The 22056-nt window shown below is 34.3% G+C and overlaps 1 protein-coding gene across 1 annotated transcript in view; it reads right to left on the bottom strand.

Annotated features, from left to right (window-relative positions):
- Positions 1 to 4590: 4590 nt before the first annotated feature.
- LOC143252127 (LIM domain transcription factor LMO4.2-like) overlaps positions 4591 to 22056 on the bottom strand; it is a 106874-nt gene continuing 89408 nt past the window's right edge. The window contains exon 3 of the mRNA XM_076503806.1: positions 4591 to 6183. Coding sequence (XP_076359921.1) covers positions 5916 to 6183 — 268 coding nt within the window. The 3' untranslated portion in view covers positions 4591 to 5915. The remainder of the gene's footprint in view (positions 6184 to 22056) is intronic.

Genomic DNA, 22056 nt, shown 5'->3' with positions numbered 1-22056 from the left:
AAGAGTGGCGTCTCTTTATTGATTCATCAATGTTAAGCCTCAAAGCTGTTCTGTTAACGTTCACCCTTCAATACCTGTTGGCTATGCAGCACACATGAAAGAAACCTACGAGAACATGGAAATGTTGCTGAAGCACATCCAGTACAGCAAGTATAACTGGAATATCTGTGGAGATCTGAAAGTCGTTGCTCTGTTACTGGGACTGCAGCTCGGCTATACAAAGTACTGTTGTTTCATCTGTGAATGGGACAATCGTGCCAAAGAGTCACATTATTCTAGACAGATCTGGTCACTCCGTAAAAAGTTAGTTCCAGGACAGAAAAATGTGGCGCATGAACCGCTTGTCGACCCGGCAAAGATTTCTTTTTCCTCCTCTTCACATAAAATTGGGACTTATAAAGAATTTCGTGAAAGGGATGAACAAAGAAGGCGAAGGTTTTCGTTATTTAAGACAGATATTCCCAAGAATAACTGAGGCCAAGATCAAAGAGGGAATTTTTGTTGGCCCTCAGATCAGACATGTTATGAGTGATAAGCGGTTCGAAGATCTGTTAGTTGGGCCGGAAAAGATTGCCTGGAAAGCCTTCAAAGACATTGTTGGCAATTTTCTTGGCAATTACAGAGCCCCACATTACATTCAGCTGATAGACAAACTTCTTATAGGATACAAAACAATGAAGTGCAACATGTCACTCAAGCTTCATTTCCTCCACTCACACATGGACTTCTTCCCCGCAAATCTCGGTGCTGTCAGTGGCGAACACGGTGAAAGGTTTCACCAGGACATTGCTACAATGGAAAAACAATATCAGGGCAACTGTAATCCGTCAACGCTTGCTGACTACTGTTGGACACTGCAACGTGATGCACCGTACATTAAATACCAACGAAAATCAGGAGCAAAACACTTTTAATTATGTTGAACTTAATAATGTATTAGAAACATAAACGCAATTAAATACGTCATTGCCGGTAAACAGTTAACTGTCTATTTTTCAGAGTTCCTACGTGATGAAACAAAACTAAAACAATATTTGTGCATACCCACCAGGTACCTGTCACAATCAGCAAAAACATTTCAGGAAGCAAAACTTTTCAAGAAAATTGTTGTGCAGTGTATTGGAAAAAAAGTTTATAATCTTTGGTTACTTCTTGCACTCAACGTAAATCTGTTCTAGTTTTTGTTTACTTCTTATGTTCAACGTACGTCTGTGCTAATCTATATTTGTTATATTCAGCATGTTTATTTGTATTGATTTTGTCTTCACTATTTTCCACAACTTTTTCTCTTGTAAGGGCAACTTATACATATTACAACTCATGCCAAATGACATTTCTTGGAAGATCCGAGCATGGATACATATACTTATAACATTACAATAGTCACAGTAGATGGTTCCGTTTTTAAATTGTGACACAGTACTTGTGTAGAGTGATAAAACAAAAGATTCTAAGACTTCACATTAAAGCGTATCAAAGACAGCTAGTGCTGTAATACAGTCAGTTGTGTTTTTTAATCAAACCTGAAACGCGAGTCGTGGTAGAAAAAAGATAGATATTACTTAGAATTCATAAATGAAAGAATAAGGAATAATATTATTAAAACGCGTGTAATCCTAAGTGAGTTTTTATTATTGTTGTTCTGCTTAAAGACGCTTTTCGCTAATATTAAGCAAAAATTGGGAAACTCCAGACAGCGAGTTTTAGATATAATAAAAGTTTTATTTCTGAAGTCATTAAAAACACGTTTTATGTCAATCTCTAAGTTGCGTGTACAGAACATTTACACGTCTTAACAGATTTGTCGTTCAGTTGTCTTCTTTTTTATGTATCATGATGTACTGAGTTGGAAAAATGGTACAAATGATTTTCTTTTTTTATTTTACTCAGCGGTAAGTCTGAGGACTTACAACGCTAAAAATTGAGTTTTGACATGCGATGTGAGCAGAGTATAGATATATCATTATGTAGCTTTGCGCTTAACAATAAAACGGACAAACAAAGATCTTTATTTTGTTTTATTAAACTTACTTTCGAATGATTGTTTAAAGGGTTAATTTGACGTATAGAAAACTAAACTCTCAAAATCATCTACTACAATTTCATATTGAATACTGTAAACAGTCTTTTAAGATTTGATTGAAAATCTAATGTTACTTAAATTATGTGAGATTTTCAGAAGTACAGTGTGTGCTTCTGCGTTTGGATTATTGGATTTTGAAAACGCAGAGGAATTTGTTTATTCCATTTCGCGCATGAGGGAATCTGCGGTAGTTGCTTCCAATTATGAAGTGGTAGACTAGAAGACAAGCAGCTAGTCGAACCCACCTACAGCTAATTCTTACACTACTCTTGTCAAACCGAATAGTGACATTTGACCATAATCATTTATTACGTCCCCAAACAGTGAAGAGTTGTTTTTCGGTAATAAGGCACGTACTGCGAAGTATTAGATACATACAGGGTCACGCTTGCCCCATAGGGAAATCTAAAATATGACAAGTTACCAGCTACATTATTATTGTTAAGGGAAAGAAAGAAGTTTAATGTTACCCGAATTTGCCGGTGTTACAGAAACGCAATTCTTGATAGCAATATAGTCAATGTTTTCGAATGTTATCTTCCGCAAATATAAATAACAAAGTTCATGTCATTAACCGTTGTAGACAGCAACGTTTTGAAATAGAATAGCATCTGTCATAGTCAGTAATATCGTTGTAGACGCAGAAAGCTACAAAACATTTCTAGGAAGATAAGTCAGTGATGGATCGAGATTTTTTTTTTTTGATAGACATAGACACTAAAATTTCATAAATATGCTTTTGGATGCAATAGACATACGAGACTAGTACTGACTTATCTTGGGCACCAACGTGTAACAGACAGAAGGTAAATTTAGAATACTGTTTTTTTAACCGCTAATTTAAAATCCCTAAAAGATTAGATAAAAACATCTATTGAGGTACGACTTCATTAAATTTCCTTACGTTTAAAAGTCCACGAAATTCCGAGACACTTTGATGCAAGAAGAGAACGTTTTGCAGTACTAGTAACTGCCGACATCCTGTTAACAAGTTTAATGATGCTACTTTCTACTACCTTCTGTACGCCAAGCATTGTTCCATTAACACAAAGCTAACCACCAAAGTGTGTCGTAATGAATTTTCTCGTGTCTTACATAATGTGCTTCTAAACTCAGTTATAGAAATTAACTTTAATCGAATTTTGGGAGACATCAACTTCATGGCTGTAACAACTTATGGAAGTTAGTTGTGTAAATAGTCCAGTAAAGTTTTTTTTTTTTTTAATGACGTGCTGAATCCGCTAGCGTTACTGTTAATGAAGATAATTTATCTTTTTATAAAGATCATTATAAACCATAATACTAGAGTATTTGACACATCAATATATTGAACTTGACTTTGATAATAGCAAAATCACTCAGCGTAATAGATATTTTAAAAGATAATGTGTATATTGTACTATAACAAATACTGAAAATCCGCACGTGCTATTATGATATACAGTGGTATGGCTTAATTTGAGGCTTACATACCAAAATTGTCTACCTTGGGTTTATTTTGACCTGATTTGCTTTCCAAGAATTATAATGGTATATTTCATCCAACTGTAAGCCAAACCTATTACCAGTCCTAACCATAGAGCTACAACGTAAGTTGTTTTTGTATTATATAATACCTGGAATAAATCTTACTAAAACAATCCTCATAAACGTACCTATGTTTAACTATTTGATCTTTACAATATAAAAGACTGTTCGTGTTTAATACTGAAAAAAATTACAAAAATCTATTCGTGTCAGCTTAAACTTAAATAGCATTTAAAAATATATCCAAAATTGCCACAGGTATTCAAGTAAGGAAATAAATTGGAAATGTGTTTATGTATGTTTGTTATTTGTATATCACTGGTCTAAAGTAAGTGTTTAAGACAAGAGCTCTAACTGTAACTGTTTTACAAGGAAACTCTATGAATATTATTAAAAAGTGTTTGGAATTTCGCGCAAAGTTACACGACAGCTATCTGCGCTATCCGTCCCTAATTTAGTAGTGTAGTGATCATCACCCATTGTCAACTCTTAGGTCTCGGGTAACTTTATGAGAAATTCAAAACAAACCAAACCGTTATACGTTTCCTCATTCTTTGTGATTATTGAGTGAAACAATATGCAAACCGTTATACATTTCCTCATTCCTAGTGATAATTGAGTTAAACAATATGCAAACCGTTATACGTTTCCTCATTCCTAGTGATAATTGAGTTAAACAATATGCAAACCGTTATACATTTCCTCATTCCTAGTGATAATTGAGTTAAACAATATGCAAACCGTTATACATTTCCTCATTCCTAGTGATAATTGAGTTAAACAATATGCAAACCGTTATACATTTCCTCATTCCTAGTGATAAGTGAGTTAAACAATATGCAAACCGTTATACGTTTCCTCATTCCTAGTGATAATTGAGTTAAACAGTATGCTGGTTACGATAATTTTCTAATTTATCTCCCCTTTCTTAATGCGTGAAGCATTCCTCTAATATAATAAATATTAGATAATAGTTCAGCCACAGTTCTAAAAACTGAGTATTTATTAAACATGATGATTTTTATCTTCAAGTCTACATACCACTTGATATAGATTACATACATGAAGAGAAACAAATAATTTTAAATGTCACACCGAAAAAAATAACAAAAATCCAATACTGCCACCACACTGTTAAGAAATCGTCCAACAAATGCATATCTGTGAGCAATACTGACAACAGAACAATTCGAAAACCCGAATATACAACGTGACAGCTAACACCACTGAAGCCAGCAGCAACTAGTTTAGTATTACAAACAATAACATTACACAGATTATATAACGTGCGACCAAACAGTAATCCGATTTCACAGTACTATTACATACAGAATAGGTGAACGAAATGCAGTGGCGTAGTTAGCTAATTTAACATTTTGTTCAAAGTATATCGCCTTTGATGCATCATCTTAAATACCGTTAGAGGGCCGATAAATTATTTTTCGTTCGAGCTTAAATAGAGCGGTTACCAGTAGTTGAACTAAAAAAATACCATTTTGTTTTTAAATCCGGTAAATCTAACCGTTAGTTACTGGTAAATTGGTAACCCTAACAAAATTTCAAGCAATATTCTATTTTAATATTTATTTTTTCTTTAAATTGTGCATACTTAATGTTGTTGTTGTTTTCATTTGTCTACGTGCTGTCGCACACTGCATTAAGTAATCGTAGATTGAGTTTTACGATCTGAATCTTGTAAGTGCTGTTAATCAGTAGTTTCAATATGAACAATAATGATAGCAGGTAGCACGTGCTCTACGCAGTATATATACATGTATATATGTATAAAATATTTAACGATCTGAACTATGCATATACGCGTATTTTTGTCATTACCGTACTTAAGAATTTAGGCGTATTTACAAAACATTATTACTAGTAACCATTACATATTTTGATTTATGTATCAGTCTTAAACAAACTACTGAGAAATGTTAAGCCTGCCAGTCTAATCTTAATCCGAGTTACGAACGATATTACACACTTTCAAAAATAGTCTTCTCGGAACAAAAAATAAGCAAAAGTCGTTTCCGTACGACTTTATGACACGACAAAACAGACTAATTAGTGACGTGAGTTTAATAAATTAGCCAAGTTGTTTGTTATGAGTATATTTATGATGAAAAGAAACTGTCGATGAGCGCCTTCTGGTGATAGAGAAACGCAATGTTTTCATAACTACGAAAAGCTATTTCTAGTAGATAGTAATACGTTTATATACACCGAGCGAAAGTTGTTAGGACTGGCTAAGACTCTGATAAAATAATCTGTAACCATGTGTCACTGGGGTAATAAAACTATACGTTCACACAGCTTTGATGGCCGAGTTTGCTCGAACTTTTCCCTTCCGAACTCCTGTCGACATTGTACCTTTAAGGATTTTCAAGCAGTCCTGTTCACAGAAGACGCTGCCGTTGACCAGATTGTAACGATCACCTGGAACCAACTGATTGCGACATTTGACGCAAGCGAAACACTTAAGATGGTACACGTTCCCGTGGGTCCTCATGACAAACTCGTTGGCAGGAATCACCTGACCACAGGCACTGCAGGCGCCTGTGCTGCCGAACATACTAAGTAGAGAAGGAAAAAAAAAAACACATTATCAGCTAAAATAAAGGTAAGATGTATTCGAAAAATAAAAATAAACATATATATTAGGATACTTTATTATCATCATTGGAAAAAAACAAACCAAAAAACTGATATATATTGGGACACTTTATTATCATCATTGGGAAAAAAACCAAAAAAAAAACTGATACTATTCCCGTGCACTATCCTTAAACATTCAACACTTTGTATCTGACAAATTTTACATGCAATATTTCAGTCCAGGAGATAGGACTGAATACAAATACATCCACTAAACATAATATGACTGCTTTGACATAAAATAGGGATGATGAGGAACAAAGTTCTGCTCTGGTATAAGACAGGGATGATGAGGAACAAAGTTCTGCTCTTGCATAAGACAGGGATGGTGAGGAACAAAGTTCTGCTCTGACTTAAGACAATGTTGTGAATGATGTATTATCATCATTGGAAAAAAAACAAGAATTGATATATATTGGGATAGTTTATTATCATCATTGGAAGAAAAAACAAGAATTGATATATATTGGGATAGTTTATTATCATCATTGGAAGAAAAAAACTGATACACATTGGGATACTTTATTATAATCATTGAAAAAAACAGTGCACCACAATTAAAAATCCTAACTTGTTTGTTTTTAGACGAAAGCTACACAGTTGGATATCTGCACTATGTCCATTACAGGTATTGAACCCTGATTTTTTGCATTATAAGCCCTTAAGGCTATAGTTGAACCAGTGGACGAAAAAAGTATTAACTGCTATGTTATAATTTTATATATACATGAAATTATGTGTTAAAATTATTTTAACCATGAAAATTAAAATGAACTATTATTATTATTCTGGGCTCGGCATGGCCGGGTGATTAAGGCACTCAACTCGTAATCTGAAGGTCACGGGTTCGATTCCCCGTCACACCAAACGTGCTCACCCTTTCAGCCGTGGGGGCGTTCAATGTTACGGTCAATCCCATTATTCGTTGGTAAAAGAGTAGCCCAAGAGTTGGCGTTAGGTGGTGGTTACTAGCTGCCTTCCCTCTAGTCTTACTTTGCTAAATTAAGAACGGCTAGAGTAGATAGCCCTCGAGTAGCTTTGCGCGAAATTCAAAACCAAACCAAATTATTATTCTTGTAAATTTGGAAAGCTTGTAATGCTAAAACATGGTTTCGATACTTCTAGTGTAGCTTTGTATTTAACAATAAGTGTTTGGAAATTTAGACTCCCCTGCACACACACACATATATATAAGATGTTTATATTCTTCGTTGCTGTTATTTGAATTCCAAGAAAGTATGACGGAAAGAAATGAATAAAATATTGAGTAATTATACTAAAAGCAGTCAATGAAATATGTAAAACAGAGTTACATGTTTATGTAATGACTAAACCAAAACAACTAAGCGAAGTTCAACACTTTGTCATGTCCAGAAAACACACCGTCTTAAATATTACAAAGCTAAACTTTAAGGCTTAAATTTTCTACATAATTTTACAAAAGATACATACCATAACATTACTCTGTGATACGACATAATAATGACCAATACTAGCTTAAAAATATATCAAACAGCTCTAAGAATCTTATTAACTATACAACTGCACGTGACGTAACTTTACACAACGGTTCTTCTGTGGCATCGCCTATTTGCGCATTATACACAATGATTATTTCGTTGCAACGCTCATTCACGTGTGGCACACCATGACTCTTCAGCAGAAATATCCATTCATGTATGGTAGTAGACACAGCTTAAGCAACCCAAATATTCTAAACTTTCATTTAAAATCCTATATAATGACTTTCTGCGTGGAAAAAATATAGAAATCGCATTTAGTTTGATCTTTTACAACTATAACACGTAATTCAAAATCTAACGTTTGATTTTATAATCATTGTTATAAGCTCAGCCAAATTTGTGATAACAAAACATATCCACGAGAGCCAGTTACAGTAGAAGTAATCGACTTTTGATGTGAGCATTGGGTATAACGCATGTGAACTTAAATTTATCAATCAGTTATTTTTAATATACCGTATTGTATTCAGGATGAAGCAAACTCCTCAAACTATGTATTGAGAATCAACAGTTACTAATACACACAAACAGATATGAAACTAAATTCAGTGTTCAGTTTTTTTATAAGAAATAAATGCTGTTGACATTCGAAATCAGCAGCTTAAAACAAACAAATTTAATGTGGTCTTGTTTTATTATCCGTTATTTGTCTTTAAAATACTGTTCACAAATTATAACAACGTTCAATACAGAAAAATGGTTAAACGTTAATGATAAACTTATTCAGTTCATGTGATAAAAAGAAATTCACCAACATAATTTCTAAGTGTGTGTCACTACACACATAAGACTTTTTGCTACTAATTTCCTGAGGCTGAGAGTGTCTTAGTTTGCTTTGAATTTCGCGTAAAGCTACACGAGGACTATCTACGCTAGCCATCCCTAATGTAGCAGTGTAAGACTAGAGGGAAGGCGGCTAGTCATCACCACCCACCGTCAAGTTAACTCTCGGGCTACTCTTTTACCAACGAATAGTGGGATTGAGCGTTGCATATATAACGCCGCCACCGCTGAAAGGACGAGCATGTTTGGTGCGACGGGGATTCGAATCCGCAACCCTCAGATTACGAGTAGAGTGCCTTAATCACCTGGCCATGCCGGGCCGAGAGAATGCAATAGAGTTTATTACTAAATGATACGACTTGTCTACGAATCTTTTGCTAATACGTATAATTCAGTTATACGCAACACTACTTCATTCAGTTGTAATGGTTGACAGCAAATACAGTCAGGCATAACTGTTGAATCTGAGAACGTTTTGAAACTACTAGAAATGAACTCTTACTCCATTTTCTAACAAAACGTTATCAGAGGTCGAAAAAACATTCAGTATCTACATAAAATTCCCTACAGTTTTAACTAAACGATATTTCAAAATAAAACTCTCTCATGAGAAAAAAAAATAATAAATCGAATTATAGGTCTGAAGAAGCCTACGCAACCAACTGCCAAGTACAATTATACTTTAAGACTCTAGTTAATAAATATTCAATTGTCTTAAAACAAAGTATCCTTGTCAAATTCGACACAAGTTGACCACAGATGGAAAGCCAAAACACGCAGCCCGCATGCTCGGGCCACAGTCTCTCGGGAAAATAAAGGTTTTAATCGTCGTCACAACTAAATAAACTGATAAAAAAGGTCACGACCGATCCTGTTTTATACCTCTCTCTCTCATACACAACCCAGTAATCGTCAAGGAAAGAAAAAATGAAAAATTGCTGTTGATGTTCTGTTTGAAATCATGAATGACAATAACAAAAGGAACGCTACAATTCTTTAAGTGATAGACGTCCTTCAATATCAGCTTTATCACACGATCAATGAAAACAGTGTCTGTAGATCAAACAGAAACTATTCCTTAAGTGTCAGCTCCGGGAATTTCATTTCCGTTTCTGGAGAGAAAGCGAACTAGATTACCTGTGGTCGGGCGGCTGGAAAATTGGTTCAACAAGGGCACCAGGCAAAGACGAATGTCAAGCAGCACACCAAACTGAAGATGCGAGGCCACGTGCCACACTGTTCCCTACAACCATCAATCAGTTATTCATACACTGTACACTCTGTGCTAATAGTTGGCGTACTTGGAAATAATATCAGATATCATTTTTTTGTTCACTCTCTGAGACGCCGGAGATTTTATGGGAAAGTTGTAATATTTATTTAAGATATACAGTACATACCTCTTCATTTCGAATAGTGGCACGTGCCAAAGACAATGGGAAACCTGAAGATGTCAACTGCAATGACTTCACAGATTCTTCCTTGAATGAATGTTTATGTTAGAAGAATGTTAATAGTGAAAGGTTCTTAGGAATATGAAAACTTCTCAATTCGAATTTACATTGTATTGAAAAACAACACAACGACAAGAATTAGAGCCATGTGACCCATTATGAGGGGTTTCTTAATATGTGACTCGGGCCTCCCTTCAGGTGTTTAGTTTTAAGGTTCCAAGCTCATGTATAGGAAGCAGTAGCACAAGTGCATAGCCCCCATTATGGTCCCCCGAGATGAAAACAAAAAAACGGCCCGAAAACCAAAAATTGTTTGAGAACCATTCATGTATTCTGTTATATCTTGATAATTCTGGCAACGTAAAGATAGAACATTAGTTGAGAAGAAATGCTCTATTTGTTCTAAAACTAAACCTCTCTCTCGGCATCACTTTGTTTTCTGCAAACACAAAGTGAAAGCAGTTCTTGTCACTTGGCCGTTCTTCGGGTTTGTGGTGTTTCGTAGTATCTTTGGTTTTGGTTTACCCTATAGCACATAACGGTGTCATTACCTGTGCATATCTAACGCCGTACAAACGTTTCTTCTTAATTCTACACTAAATACCACACTTTCTCAGTTATTATGTTAAGAAATATATCAAGTTGCTGAACGTAGTTCAAAGACAACAGAACAAAACCTTAAGCTAATAATGTGTAAGGAACAAGAACATAGTTATACAGTCTGGTAATTTTTATCTTCAAAAGAATTAACTTACATGGGAAATGTATCCAATTAAGAAACACAGCTTTATTTGACAAAGCTCTTGATCGCAGAAGGCTAAAAGAACTTATATATACAAGGTTTCAATTAAACCTAATTATACATTGTCTACACTACACAAAGAATGTCTCATATTAAACTTCTACTTGTTTAATTTAAATAACGTATATAAGAGCTGTATATGTGAGAGCTTGCTCTGTTCCTACACGGTTACAAATTATATCATCACGCAGTTTCCGTGAAGAAGGCGAGATTAATTCATCACATTTCAGCTGCAGACAGCTGCCGTTTACTTTACATGTAACGTTCATTTTGCCTCGTGCTATGCCTTATGGTGGATTATGTCATTTGCTGTTAAATAACGTAAGATATATGCGCGTGGAAAACAATTATTTCATTTTAATTATTTCAGCGTCACCTTCGTTCTCCTTTCATAATCACACACACAGAAGCATTTTATTAGCTCTGAATTTATTTCCAGCTGAAAACGAGTCTGAACAAACAGCCACTTCCGCGTTACCTTGCCAACCGCTACTAATCAGTTTCCCGACGTACAAGGTGCCAATTACATGCAGATGAAGGCGCGGTTTCACTTGTTCGCATGTAGCAGCTTCGAGTGAAGAGCCAACGTAGAATAACTAATCATATATCATAATATAGGAGCGTTGATTGAGAGCAGAATTAATATTTCTTGTTGGCTAACGTCTAACATCGATTACGTATTTCATTAAATGCTAGACTTGTTTTACTAAAGTATTCGAAACATATTATTCAAATCATGTCTTGCTTTAAATTAAAATATTGTTGGATTCAATTTCAGAACAATGGCACCCATGCGCACAGTTTAACATATTGCCAGAACAACAGAGAAAGACTCATTCTCGTATCAATGCTCTGCCAGTATGACAATTAGTAAGTAGTCATTATAAAAGGAAATGTTTCCAAATTCTCACTCGATGATACTTAGGAGAAAACGAAATTGTATGAAAAACACGCATATTCTTGCATCAAGATAGGCGGCAATGTCTTCGTAATATGTATTTAATTCGAGCAGAAAAGTTAATATATCACTCTTGAAGTCACCGAGAATGTATTTTATACATTATCTACGCAACGTTGAAGATGAAATGCGAGAAACTTGAAATTTTATAATTACAGAATTACGAACAAGTCGAGCAAAAAAATAAGATTTTCCTTTCCACTGCCCCGATAAGGTTGGAAAGTAAACGAAGAATTACTTAGTTTTATTGTTATCAAGGAAAACACTAATCCACTGATTTGAAAATTTTGATTTAGTTAGTGTATTGTTGGGGATAAATTTTATGTAAAAGTATATGATATCATATTGAGAATAAGCAATGTAAATAGATCATTGTAATTGAAGATAAAGGAAGTGATTCAATCTCAAACTGTTTACACTTTTTATTGAAAAAAATGGACATCTCAAGTTAAAGAAAAGAAGAAAAACGTTAACTGTATATACAACCATGTAAAAAACATTGATAATAGTAAATGTGAAAGGGCAAAAAATCATTCATATCATAATTTAATGATAGTTTAATAAACAAATTTGAAAACGTTTGTCAATCTCAAATAGCGGGAACAGACATTTGTGTTATTTTGCGACGCCTAAACTGATCAAATGTAAAACCTCGGGTCGACGACTATTAAAACTTCTAATAGGTTACTCGGCTAAAGAGTAAAGACCAATAGATTACTCGACAAAAGAGTAAAGACCAATAGATCACTCGGCAAAAGAATAAAGACCAATAGATTACTCTACAAAAGAGTACAGACCAATAGATTACTCAAAAAAGAATAAAGACCAATAGATTACTCGACAAAAGAATAAAGACCAATAGATTACTCTACAAAAGAGTAAAGACCAATAGATTACTCGACAAGAGAGTAAAGACCAATAGATTACTCGGCAAAAGAGTAAAGACCAATAGATTACTCTACAAAAGAGTGAAGACCAATAGATTACTCGACAAAAGAGTAAAGACCAATAGATTACTCGACAAAAGAATAAAGACCAATAGATTACTCTACAAAAGAGTGAAGACCAATAGATTACTCGACAAAAGAATAAAGACCAATAGATTACTCGACAAAAGAGTAAAAAGACCAAATGATTACTCGGCAAAAGAGTAAAGACCAATAGATTACTCGACAAAAGAGTAAAGACCAATAGATTACTCGACAAAAGAGTAAAGACCAATAGATTACTCTACAAAAGAGTAAAGACCAATAGATTACTCGGCAAAAGAGTAAAGACCAATAGATTACTCGACAAAAGAGTAAAGACCAATAGATTACTCGACAAAAGAGTAAAGACCAATAGATTACTCGACAAAAGAGTAAAGATCAATAGATTACTCTACAAAAGAGTAAAGACCAATAGATTACTCGACAAAAGAGTAAAGACCAATAGATTACTCGACAAAAGAGTAAAGACCAAAAGATTACTCGACAAAAGAGTAAAAAGACCAATAGATTACTCGACAAAAGAGTAAAGACCAATAGATTACTCTACAAAAGAGTAAAGACCAATAGATTACTCTACAAAAGAGTAAAGACCAATAGATTACCCTACAAAAGAGTAAAGACCAATAGATTACTCGACAAAAGAATAAAGACCAATAGATTACTCTACAAAAGAGTAAAGACCAATAGATTACTCTACAAAAGAGTAAAGACCAATAGATTACTCTACAAAAGAGTAAAGACCAATAGATTACTCGGCAAAAGAGTAAAGACCAATAGATTACTCGACAAAAGAGTAAAGACCAATAGATTACTCGACAAAAGAGTAAAGACCAATAGATTACTCGAGAAAAGAGTAAAGATCAATAGATTACTCTACAAAAGAGTAAAGACCAATAGATTACTCGACAAAAGAGTAAAAAGACCAATAGATTACTCGACAAAAGAGTAAAGACCAATAGATTACTCGACAAAAGAATAAAGACCAATAGATTACTCGACAAAAGAGTAAAGACCAATAGATTACTCGACAAAAGAGTAAAGACCAATAGATTACTCGACAAAAGAGTAAAGACCAATAGATTACTCGACAAAAGAGTAAAAAGACCAATAGATTACTCGACAAAAGAGTAAAGACCAATAGATTACTCGACAAAAGAATAAAGACCAATAGATTACTCGACAAAAGAGTAAAGACCAATAGATTACTCGAGAAAAGAGTAAAGATCAATAGATTACTCTACAAAAGAGTAAAGACCAATAGATTACTCGACAAAAGAGTAAAGACCAATAGATTACTCGACAAAAGAGTAAAGACCAATAGATTACTCGACAAAAGAGTAAAAAGACCAATAGATTACTCGACAAAAGAGTAAAGACCAATAGATTACTCGACAAAAGAATAAAGACCAATAGATTACTCTACAAAAGAGTAAAGACCAATAGATTACTCGAGAACCATGTAAAAGTTTTAAAGATTGCCCCGAAATGTATTAAAATCGAATGGGCTAAACAACAAAAGATAAAAACCAATACATTATCCCAGAACCAGAAAATAGACTTATAAGTTGCTTGACAATTGAGTAAAAACAAATAAGTTACGCGAATATTTAAAACAGTTTAAGGAAATAAATGAAGAATACATCAGTTATAGAAATAAGTCAATAAAAATGGAGGGCTAAAGTTGAATTTAACCATCCGCCGTCCCAATTAATAATCTTCATGGAGGTTTTAATATAAATACATGTGCACAAAAGGCAAACAGCGGGATAAACTATGTAGTTTAATAGACTTCGCAACTATGGTGTACTTGAGACAGTTGTTAATCTTTCGTTTGCGCTTGTGTAAATCTACCTACGGCCCCATTGCGTAAAGATTCCCGAATTTGTGCGACGGGACTATTAAAAATGTTTTGCGCAAAATATTGGCATCATAGGATGTCAACAGCAGTCATCTACGCTAACATCATATGATGCCAACCGCAGTTAAAGGGTTAAAAACAAAAATTCTATTTTAACTCAAGATGTTAAAGGTTATGCTTGGAAGAATCAAAAGATACAACTGTGTAATAAAATCTGAAAAACAACAACACAATAATGCATAGTTTTTAACTACAACCTATATATTTATTACACATCTGAGGAGTTTTTTTTTACTATAACCTACATATTTATTACTCCTATGAGGAGTTTATATTACAACCTGTGTACTTTTTACTCCTCTGGGAGTTTTTATTGTAATCTATGTACGGCCCTGCATGACTAGGTGGTTAAGGCATTCGACTCGTAATCTGAGGGTTGCGGGTTTGAATCACTGTCACACGGCGGCGTTATATATGTGACAGTCAATCCTACAACTCTTTGGTAAAAGAGTAGCCCAAGAGTTGGCGGTGGGTGGTAATGGCTGCTCTCTAGTCCCACACTGCTAAATTAGAGACGGCTAGCGCAGATAACCCTCATATAGTTTTGCGCGAATTTCAAACAAACAAAAACATTGTATTACCTACTACGTCCCTGAACATATTTTGTAATTGTAATCAAAATAGCTATTGACCCTCTTAGAAGTTTTTATTCTAGTCTATATAGTTATTACCCCATGAAGAATTTTTACTACAATCTATATATGTAAGGAAAAAAATATTTTGAAAAAAAAGCAAGTAAATATAGGGATGGCTAATATCAGTTCTTCAAAAAAAAGCAAAAAAAAAACAGTGCAAGAAAATAGTAAGGATGGCGTTTGCATCATCATTACATAAACACACAATTGTTATTGAATAGTTACATATATTGTCATATTTTTTACTGTTAATATTCTACTACATTGTGTGCCAGTGTTATTCTATAGGATATTGTCATATTTTTTTACTGTTAATATTCTACTACATTGTGTGCCAGGGTTATTCTATAGGATATTGTCATATTTTTTTACTGTTAATATTCTACTACATTGTGTGCCAGTGTTATTCTATATGATATTGTCATATTTTTTACTGTTAATATTCTACTACATTGTGTGCCAGTGTTATTCTATATGATATTGTCATATTTTTTACTGTTAATATTCTACTACATTGTGTACCAGTGTTATTCTATAGGATATTGTCATATTTTTTACTGTTAATATTCTACTACATTGTGTGCCAGTGTTATTCTATAGGATATTGTCATATTTTTTTACTGTTAATATTCTACTACATTGTGTGCCAGGGTTATTCTATAGGATATTGTCATATTTTTTTACTGTTAATATTCTACTACATTGTGTGCCAGGGTTATTCTATAGGATATTGTCATATTTTTTACTGTTAATATTCTACTACATTGTGTGCCAGTGTTATTCTATATGATATTGTCATATTTTTTACTGCTAATATTCTACTACATTGTGTACCAGTGTTATTCTATAGGATATTGTCTGTTAATATTCTACTACATTGTGTGCCAGTGTTATTCTATAGGATATTGTCATATTTTTTACTGTTAATATTCTACTACATTGTGTGCCACTGTTATTCTATAGGATATTGTCATATTTTTTACTGTTAATATTCTACTACATTGTGTGCCACTGTTATTCTATAGGATATTGTCATATTTTTTACTGTTAATATTCTACTACATTGTGTGCCAGTGTTATTCTATAGGATATTGTCATATTTTTTATTGTTAATATTCTACTACATTGTTTGCCAGTGTTATTCTATAAAATATTGTCATATTTTTTTACTGTTAATATTCTACTACGTTGTGTGCCAGTGTTATTCTATAGAAATGATGATGAAAATACTGTCTGTACTATCTTTTCTCTGCGCTGTTACATATATATATATATATATATAACAAAGTTCTAAATACAATGAGTTTCCAACTGTGATATTTATTGTTATCTATTATGCAGGTAATTCTTTGCTCATCTTGTATTTAAGCTCTTGAAAGGTACACCATGTTTCTATAAGAAAGATATTTTTACAGGTTATGATAATGTAGTTTCACTGGAGTTGTGATTTTCTTAATTACTAATAGTTATTAATCTAACCTATATAAAATCCAGTGTATGTCACATCACGCTCGATTTATCGAAATAGGAGTAGTCATAAAAGTCAAAATGTATTTATCTAGATAAAATAGTTTGATTACTGTCTGCTCCTTATGATTTTTAGTGACAGCTGTGCAAATAGGGCTGTGAGAAGCGTGTGCCGCGAAACCGTGTAAGCGTAGCGATAGTTAATATACTAAGATATAGTATAGAATCACCTCGCCTAAAGTCAAGTGCATCAAATTTATCATGAAATTGAAAATAACGATTCAGTTTTAAAATTAAATCATTCCTGAATTAGGCTATTTTCTTTTACATCACCAAAGCCTTTAATAAAAACAAAAGCTCTTAATTCAAGAGATTCTAAATCAACAAATATTTTTGAAGTTTTGTTGACATAACACCCATTGCTATTAAAATCCATTGGCTTTTCTGTATATCAGAAGTTGTTAATGTAACTGATTTTTATCAATAATTATTTCGTGAATACACCACGAATTCTTTCCATGAATGATATCAATTTTGATTGCTTGCAATGTAATTTGCTAATGTTTGACTGCTTCGACTGTACTTTTCTGCCTCTTTCTTGGTCAAACTTCATTCCGCAAAAGTAATTTATTTCATGTTGGGGTATAATATGGGATGGGACTGGTAGTGCTTGCTCCTTAATTTTTGACGGGGTATAAGCTGGTAATACTTGTAAAAGTGGATACTTCATTTGAAACTATATCATCTTACTGAATTTGGTTGACACCATTGTCTTGATTTTTGAGTTGTTAATATATGTATATAAAGAAGCAGAGGAAAGAAGAACAAGAAATTCAAACTTGTTGTTCCGATATTCACAGACATTACCAGAACTTGTGACTCAGCCACTACATAAATTTGGTTTGTTTTGAATTTCGCCCAAAGATACACGAGGACTATCTGCGCTAGCCGTTTCTAGTTTTGCATTGTAAAACTTGATTGATAGCTATAACATTTCTGATGAGTGGTTTTTTATTACACCTGTACCAATCTATATTGGAAACAACATACGTTTGCAGACAGTGTGTGTTTTTCACTAACGTAACCAAGTTAAAACTTGGTTTGAGAATGGTGCTTGTTAAAATCCTGGCTGTACTTACAGGTAAGAGGATATTATTATCATCACTACTTTGTTTTCTTAGTTACACTGATGATATCAAACTTATTCTATTTTCACCTGTAAAACTCCTACAAGAAGTGATACAAAAAATACTTCTGATAACAAACCTTGCAGAATTTTCTATGTTATCCATTTAAGTTATTACTTGCTGAAGATAAGAAACCCTAACAGTTTGTGAAGTGCGTATGGGTTATTCCCTGCTACTGGGTTCAGCATGGCCAGGTGGTTAATGGCACTCGACTTACAATCTGAGGGTTGCGGGTTCGAATCCCAGTCACACCAAACATGCTCGCTCTTTCAGATATGGGGGCGTTATAATGTGATGGTGGTCAGTCCCACTATTCATTGGTAAAAGAGTAGCCCAATAGTTAGCGGTAGATGTTGATGACTAGCGGACTTCCCTCTAGTCTTACACTGCTAAATTAGGGACGGCTAGCGCAGATAGCTCCCGTGTAGCTTCGCGCGAAATTCAAAAGAAATCTGTGTCCGTTGAGAATATCAAAATCTGATTTTTAGAGTTATATGCTCTCAAACTTGCAGCGAAGCCAACGAGTGATAGTGAGTTTAGTTATTGTTAGCACAACTTTTCGTATTTTATTGGCATTTTGAATATATTCCGCTCAAAAAGTTGCATCTTTTTAGTGTATTGGCACAGAAGTTGTCAACATGCATTTATTATCAAGAGAAGGCCAGTGTCAAAACTGCAAGATATCAAACCTGAATTATGAATTATTGTTGATGGCAGAAGATGCAACGTCTCGTTGGATATGGTAATGAATGTCGACCATCCGTGTTATCTGCGCTGGATAAAAAATGTATGATTATACGCAAGTAATGGAGCGGGCAAACTGCCCTGGTAAATGCAGATATCCTGAAGGCGAGTATATTAGATCTGATATTCCACACGTCATGGTTTCGATGTTCGGACCACTTACTCTCAAAGGAGTAATGTTTTCAATGCCCGCTTGGAGCTACAAATATATACTTTATGAGAAACATGTTGCGCAAAAACCTGATAGTCACAAAGTTGCTTACTTCCCCGGAATAACATTCACTAATCTAGTCATAACACACTGACGTGACTCTGGGGATTCGGTTAAGGTGAGGCATTTGGTCTTTCCCACATGGTTTGATATACACTACAAAGCGGTTGGAGCTCCTATATATTATTAAACACTAAAGCCTTTGCCAGTGAAATACTCTCAAGAGTGTGATATCTCTGTTTAAAGGAGACTTGAATAAAGTGCAATAGAAGACGATGTACCTAAACACTATAAAAACCCTGGAAATACGGAGTGCAGAGCAGGGAAATAAATAATGAAGTAGAAAGGGAAGGTGAGGCCTAGCCCTATATGAGTTATAAAAACATTTCTTCTTTTTCTCTTCCTTCACTGTCACAAATTAGATAGTGGACAATTCGCACTCAGTCCATTAGGAGGAATCGAGCCTTGAATTTTAGTTGTTTAAATCCAGAAAATTACCTTTGATCCGCCTGGAAACAATGCTCCTGGTTCTTCTATAATTTCAACACTGTGTGAATTTCTGTTTTAACAACTGCAACTCTAGCATAAGGTTCAGTTTAGATTAAAGAACTGTGTAAATCTAAAAAACAGACAGTATAGGAAGGAAAGACAGAAGCAGCTATACATTTAACTCCAAAGCTATGGCTCCCCATTGTCACAGCAGATTGTCTGCGGACTACAACACCAGAAACATGGTTTTCAATACCCTGGTGAGAAGAGAGTTCACTGTGTAGCTTTGTGCCTAACTTCAAAAGAAAAAAAAATCAAATTTACGTAAATATGCAATTTAAATGTCGTTTTTTCACAGTTTTTATATGTCATTATAAAATACAATATTTACAATAGAAGTGAAATGGTGTGACAAGTTTAGAAGTTAATTTTCTAGTCATTGAAACTTCCTGCGGTACGAAGAAAAGTATTAAAATTTTCAGCTTGAAAGACAGCTTGCATGCACGTGGGATAAAAGGTCAGGTTTTACAAATACCCTAGACTTGAGATGGAGTTGGTCTTAAATTAAAACTATATAATGACAAGAAATAAGTTAACAAGCCAACAGCCTAAAGCCACGTAAAATTTATGCTCAAAATACACATAGGCTCTTTACAATCACATTTAATTATCTAATTCTATTGTTCTAGTGACGATATTTACGTTTTCTTTGTAAAATTGTTATAGGTTTATTGTCCTAGTACCGATTACATCAAGTTTTCTACTGAAAAATAATTTTATAGCTTCAAAGTGCATATTTTCTTAGAACAAGTATTAAATACACCTCTTTCGAGTATGTTTTGTTGTTGGAATTTCGCACAAAGCTACTCAAGGGCTATCTGTGCTAGCCGTCTCTAATTTAGTAGTGTAAGACTAGAGGGAAGGCAGCTAGTCATCACCACCCACCGCCAACTCTTGGGCTACTCTTTTACCAACGAATAGTGGGATTGACCGTCACATTATAACGCCCCCACGGCTGGGAGGGCAAGCATGTTTGGCGCGACTCAGGCGCGAACCCGCGACCCTCAGATTACGAAGCGCACGCCTTAACGCGCTAGGCCATGCCAGGCCCTCTTTCGAGTAGATAATTCCGATATATTAATTTAGGATCACCCTACATAATGCTTATCAGCAAACTTTCCTACATTTAAAGAGCAGATATATGGGCTTTCATGTACCATTGTCCCCCGGTCGGACAGCCGTAAGTCTACAAAGATAAAACGTTAAAATCCTGGGTTCAATCCCCCCGGTGGACGCAGCAGTTAGCCCAATGTGGCTTTGGCCTAGAACAAACAAATAATGTAATGAAATGCTTTTCGTAACTATAACACTTTATACTTTACATGGGTTTTTCGCTCCATTTGCCTCAGCATATTTTAACATTGAAGTAACCAGTTCAGAGTGTTTGTATTTATTACAGCATGGCTACTAAAGCTACTTGCCACCGTTCCCAAGGAGTTGGATTAACTGTCATTACCAATCCACTTTTAAGTGTGAGGGGAGGGGGAATTTTGTGGTCCACCTGAATTGGAAACGCCGCTTGGTAATTCAGAACTCTGCCACAGGGTCTGTCCATGTCCTTGTATAAAGAAATGAGTTCATTGTTTTCGTATAAACCATAAAACATATTTCAATATAAAAACGAAAACATTTTTATCAGCACAACATACGTTTTGTTTTTATTACAAGATACTCTTTGCTATTAAAGAGAGATACCAATTTTACATTAGGTTACAGCGCTTCTTGATAATAAATATTGTCATAATTTAATATAGTTTTCAAGTAATGACATTCAGTTTCAACACAGTAACAAGATAATATACTTAACGTATCGAAACTCTTTGTTTTTACTATCAAAGACAAGTATAAGATTTATCTTTAGACACAGTGAGGTTTCATAATAAATATTATCATAATTGCAAATATCAGCATTTGTAATTAATGATGTTGTCCCCTAGCGGCACAGCGGCACGTCTACGGACTCGCACCACAAGAAACTAGGTTTCGATACCGGTGGTAGGCAGAGCACAGATAACCAATTGTGTTGCTTTGTGTTCAACTCCAAAGAGACAAACAAAATTAATGACGTCAAACTTCGATCCACTTACGACAAAATACGTTATTTTGAAAATAAATATCACAGTCATCTCTTAGCAATTCAATCTCTAAAACCCCCTTCTTTTGGCAAACTAACATAAGCTACATTCGTATCTTTCCTGTTAACACTTCTTTCCAGGATGGCTCAAACCGTAAAGTTCGGCACCAAGTTAAATATTTGTAGAGTTAGAGATCGTAAATAAATTTAAACGCATAAAACGTAACAAAAAGAAACGTGTTTCATTATTTGAAAAAAAAAAAAAAAAGCTATTTCTTAACGTGTCTACCGAGACATTTAGCGTAAATTTTCTACGATGTTTGAAAGAACATAGCTTTTACTGTTTAAAACATACGTTCGGTTTATTACGAAATATGTCAGATTACATATTTCTTGAAGGGTATTTAGTATAAAAACATACAGCACTGAGTGATTAATTGCAACTTCAGCCAAACTATATGAAATTGGGGCGATTTGTCTCGTTATAGGGGGTATTT

Source organism: Tachypleus tridentatus, chromosome 6 (assembly GCF_004210375.1).
Source record: "Tachypleus tridentatus isolate NWPU-2018 chromosome 6, ASM421037v1, whole genome shotgun sequence".
Classification (NCBI taxonomy): Eukaryota; Metazoa; Arthropoda; class Merostomata; order Xiphosura; family Limulidae; genus Tachypleus; species Tachypleus tridentatus.
This window is presented reverse-complemented; position numbering and strand designations above follow the sequence as displayed.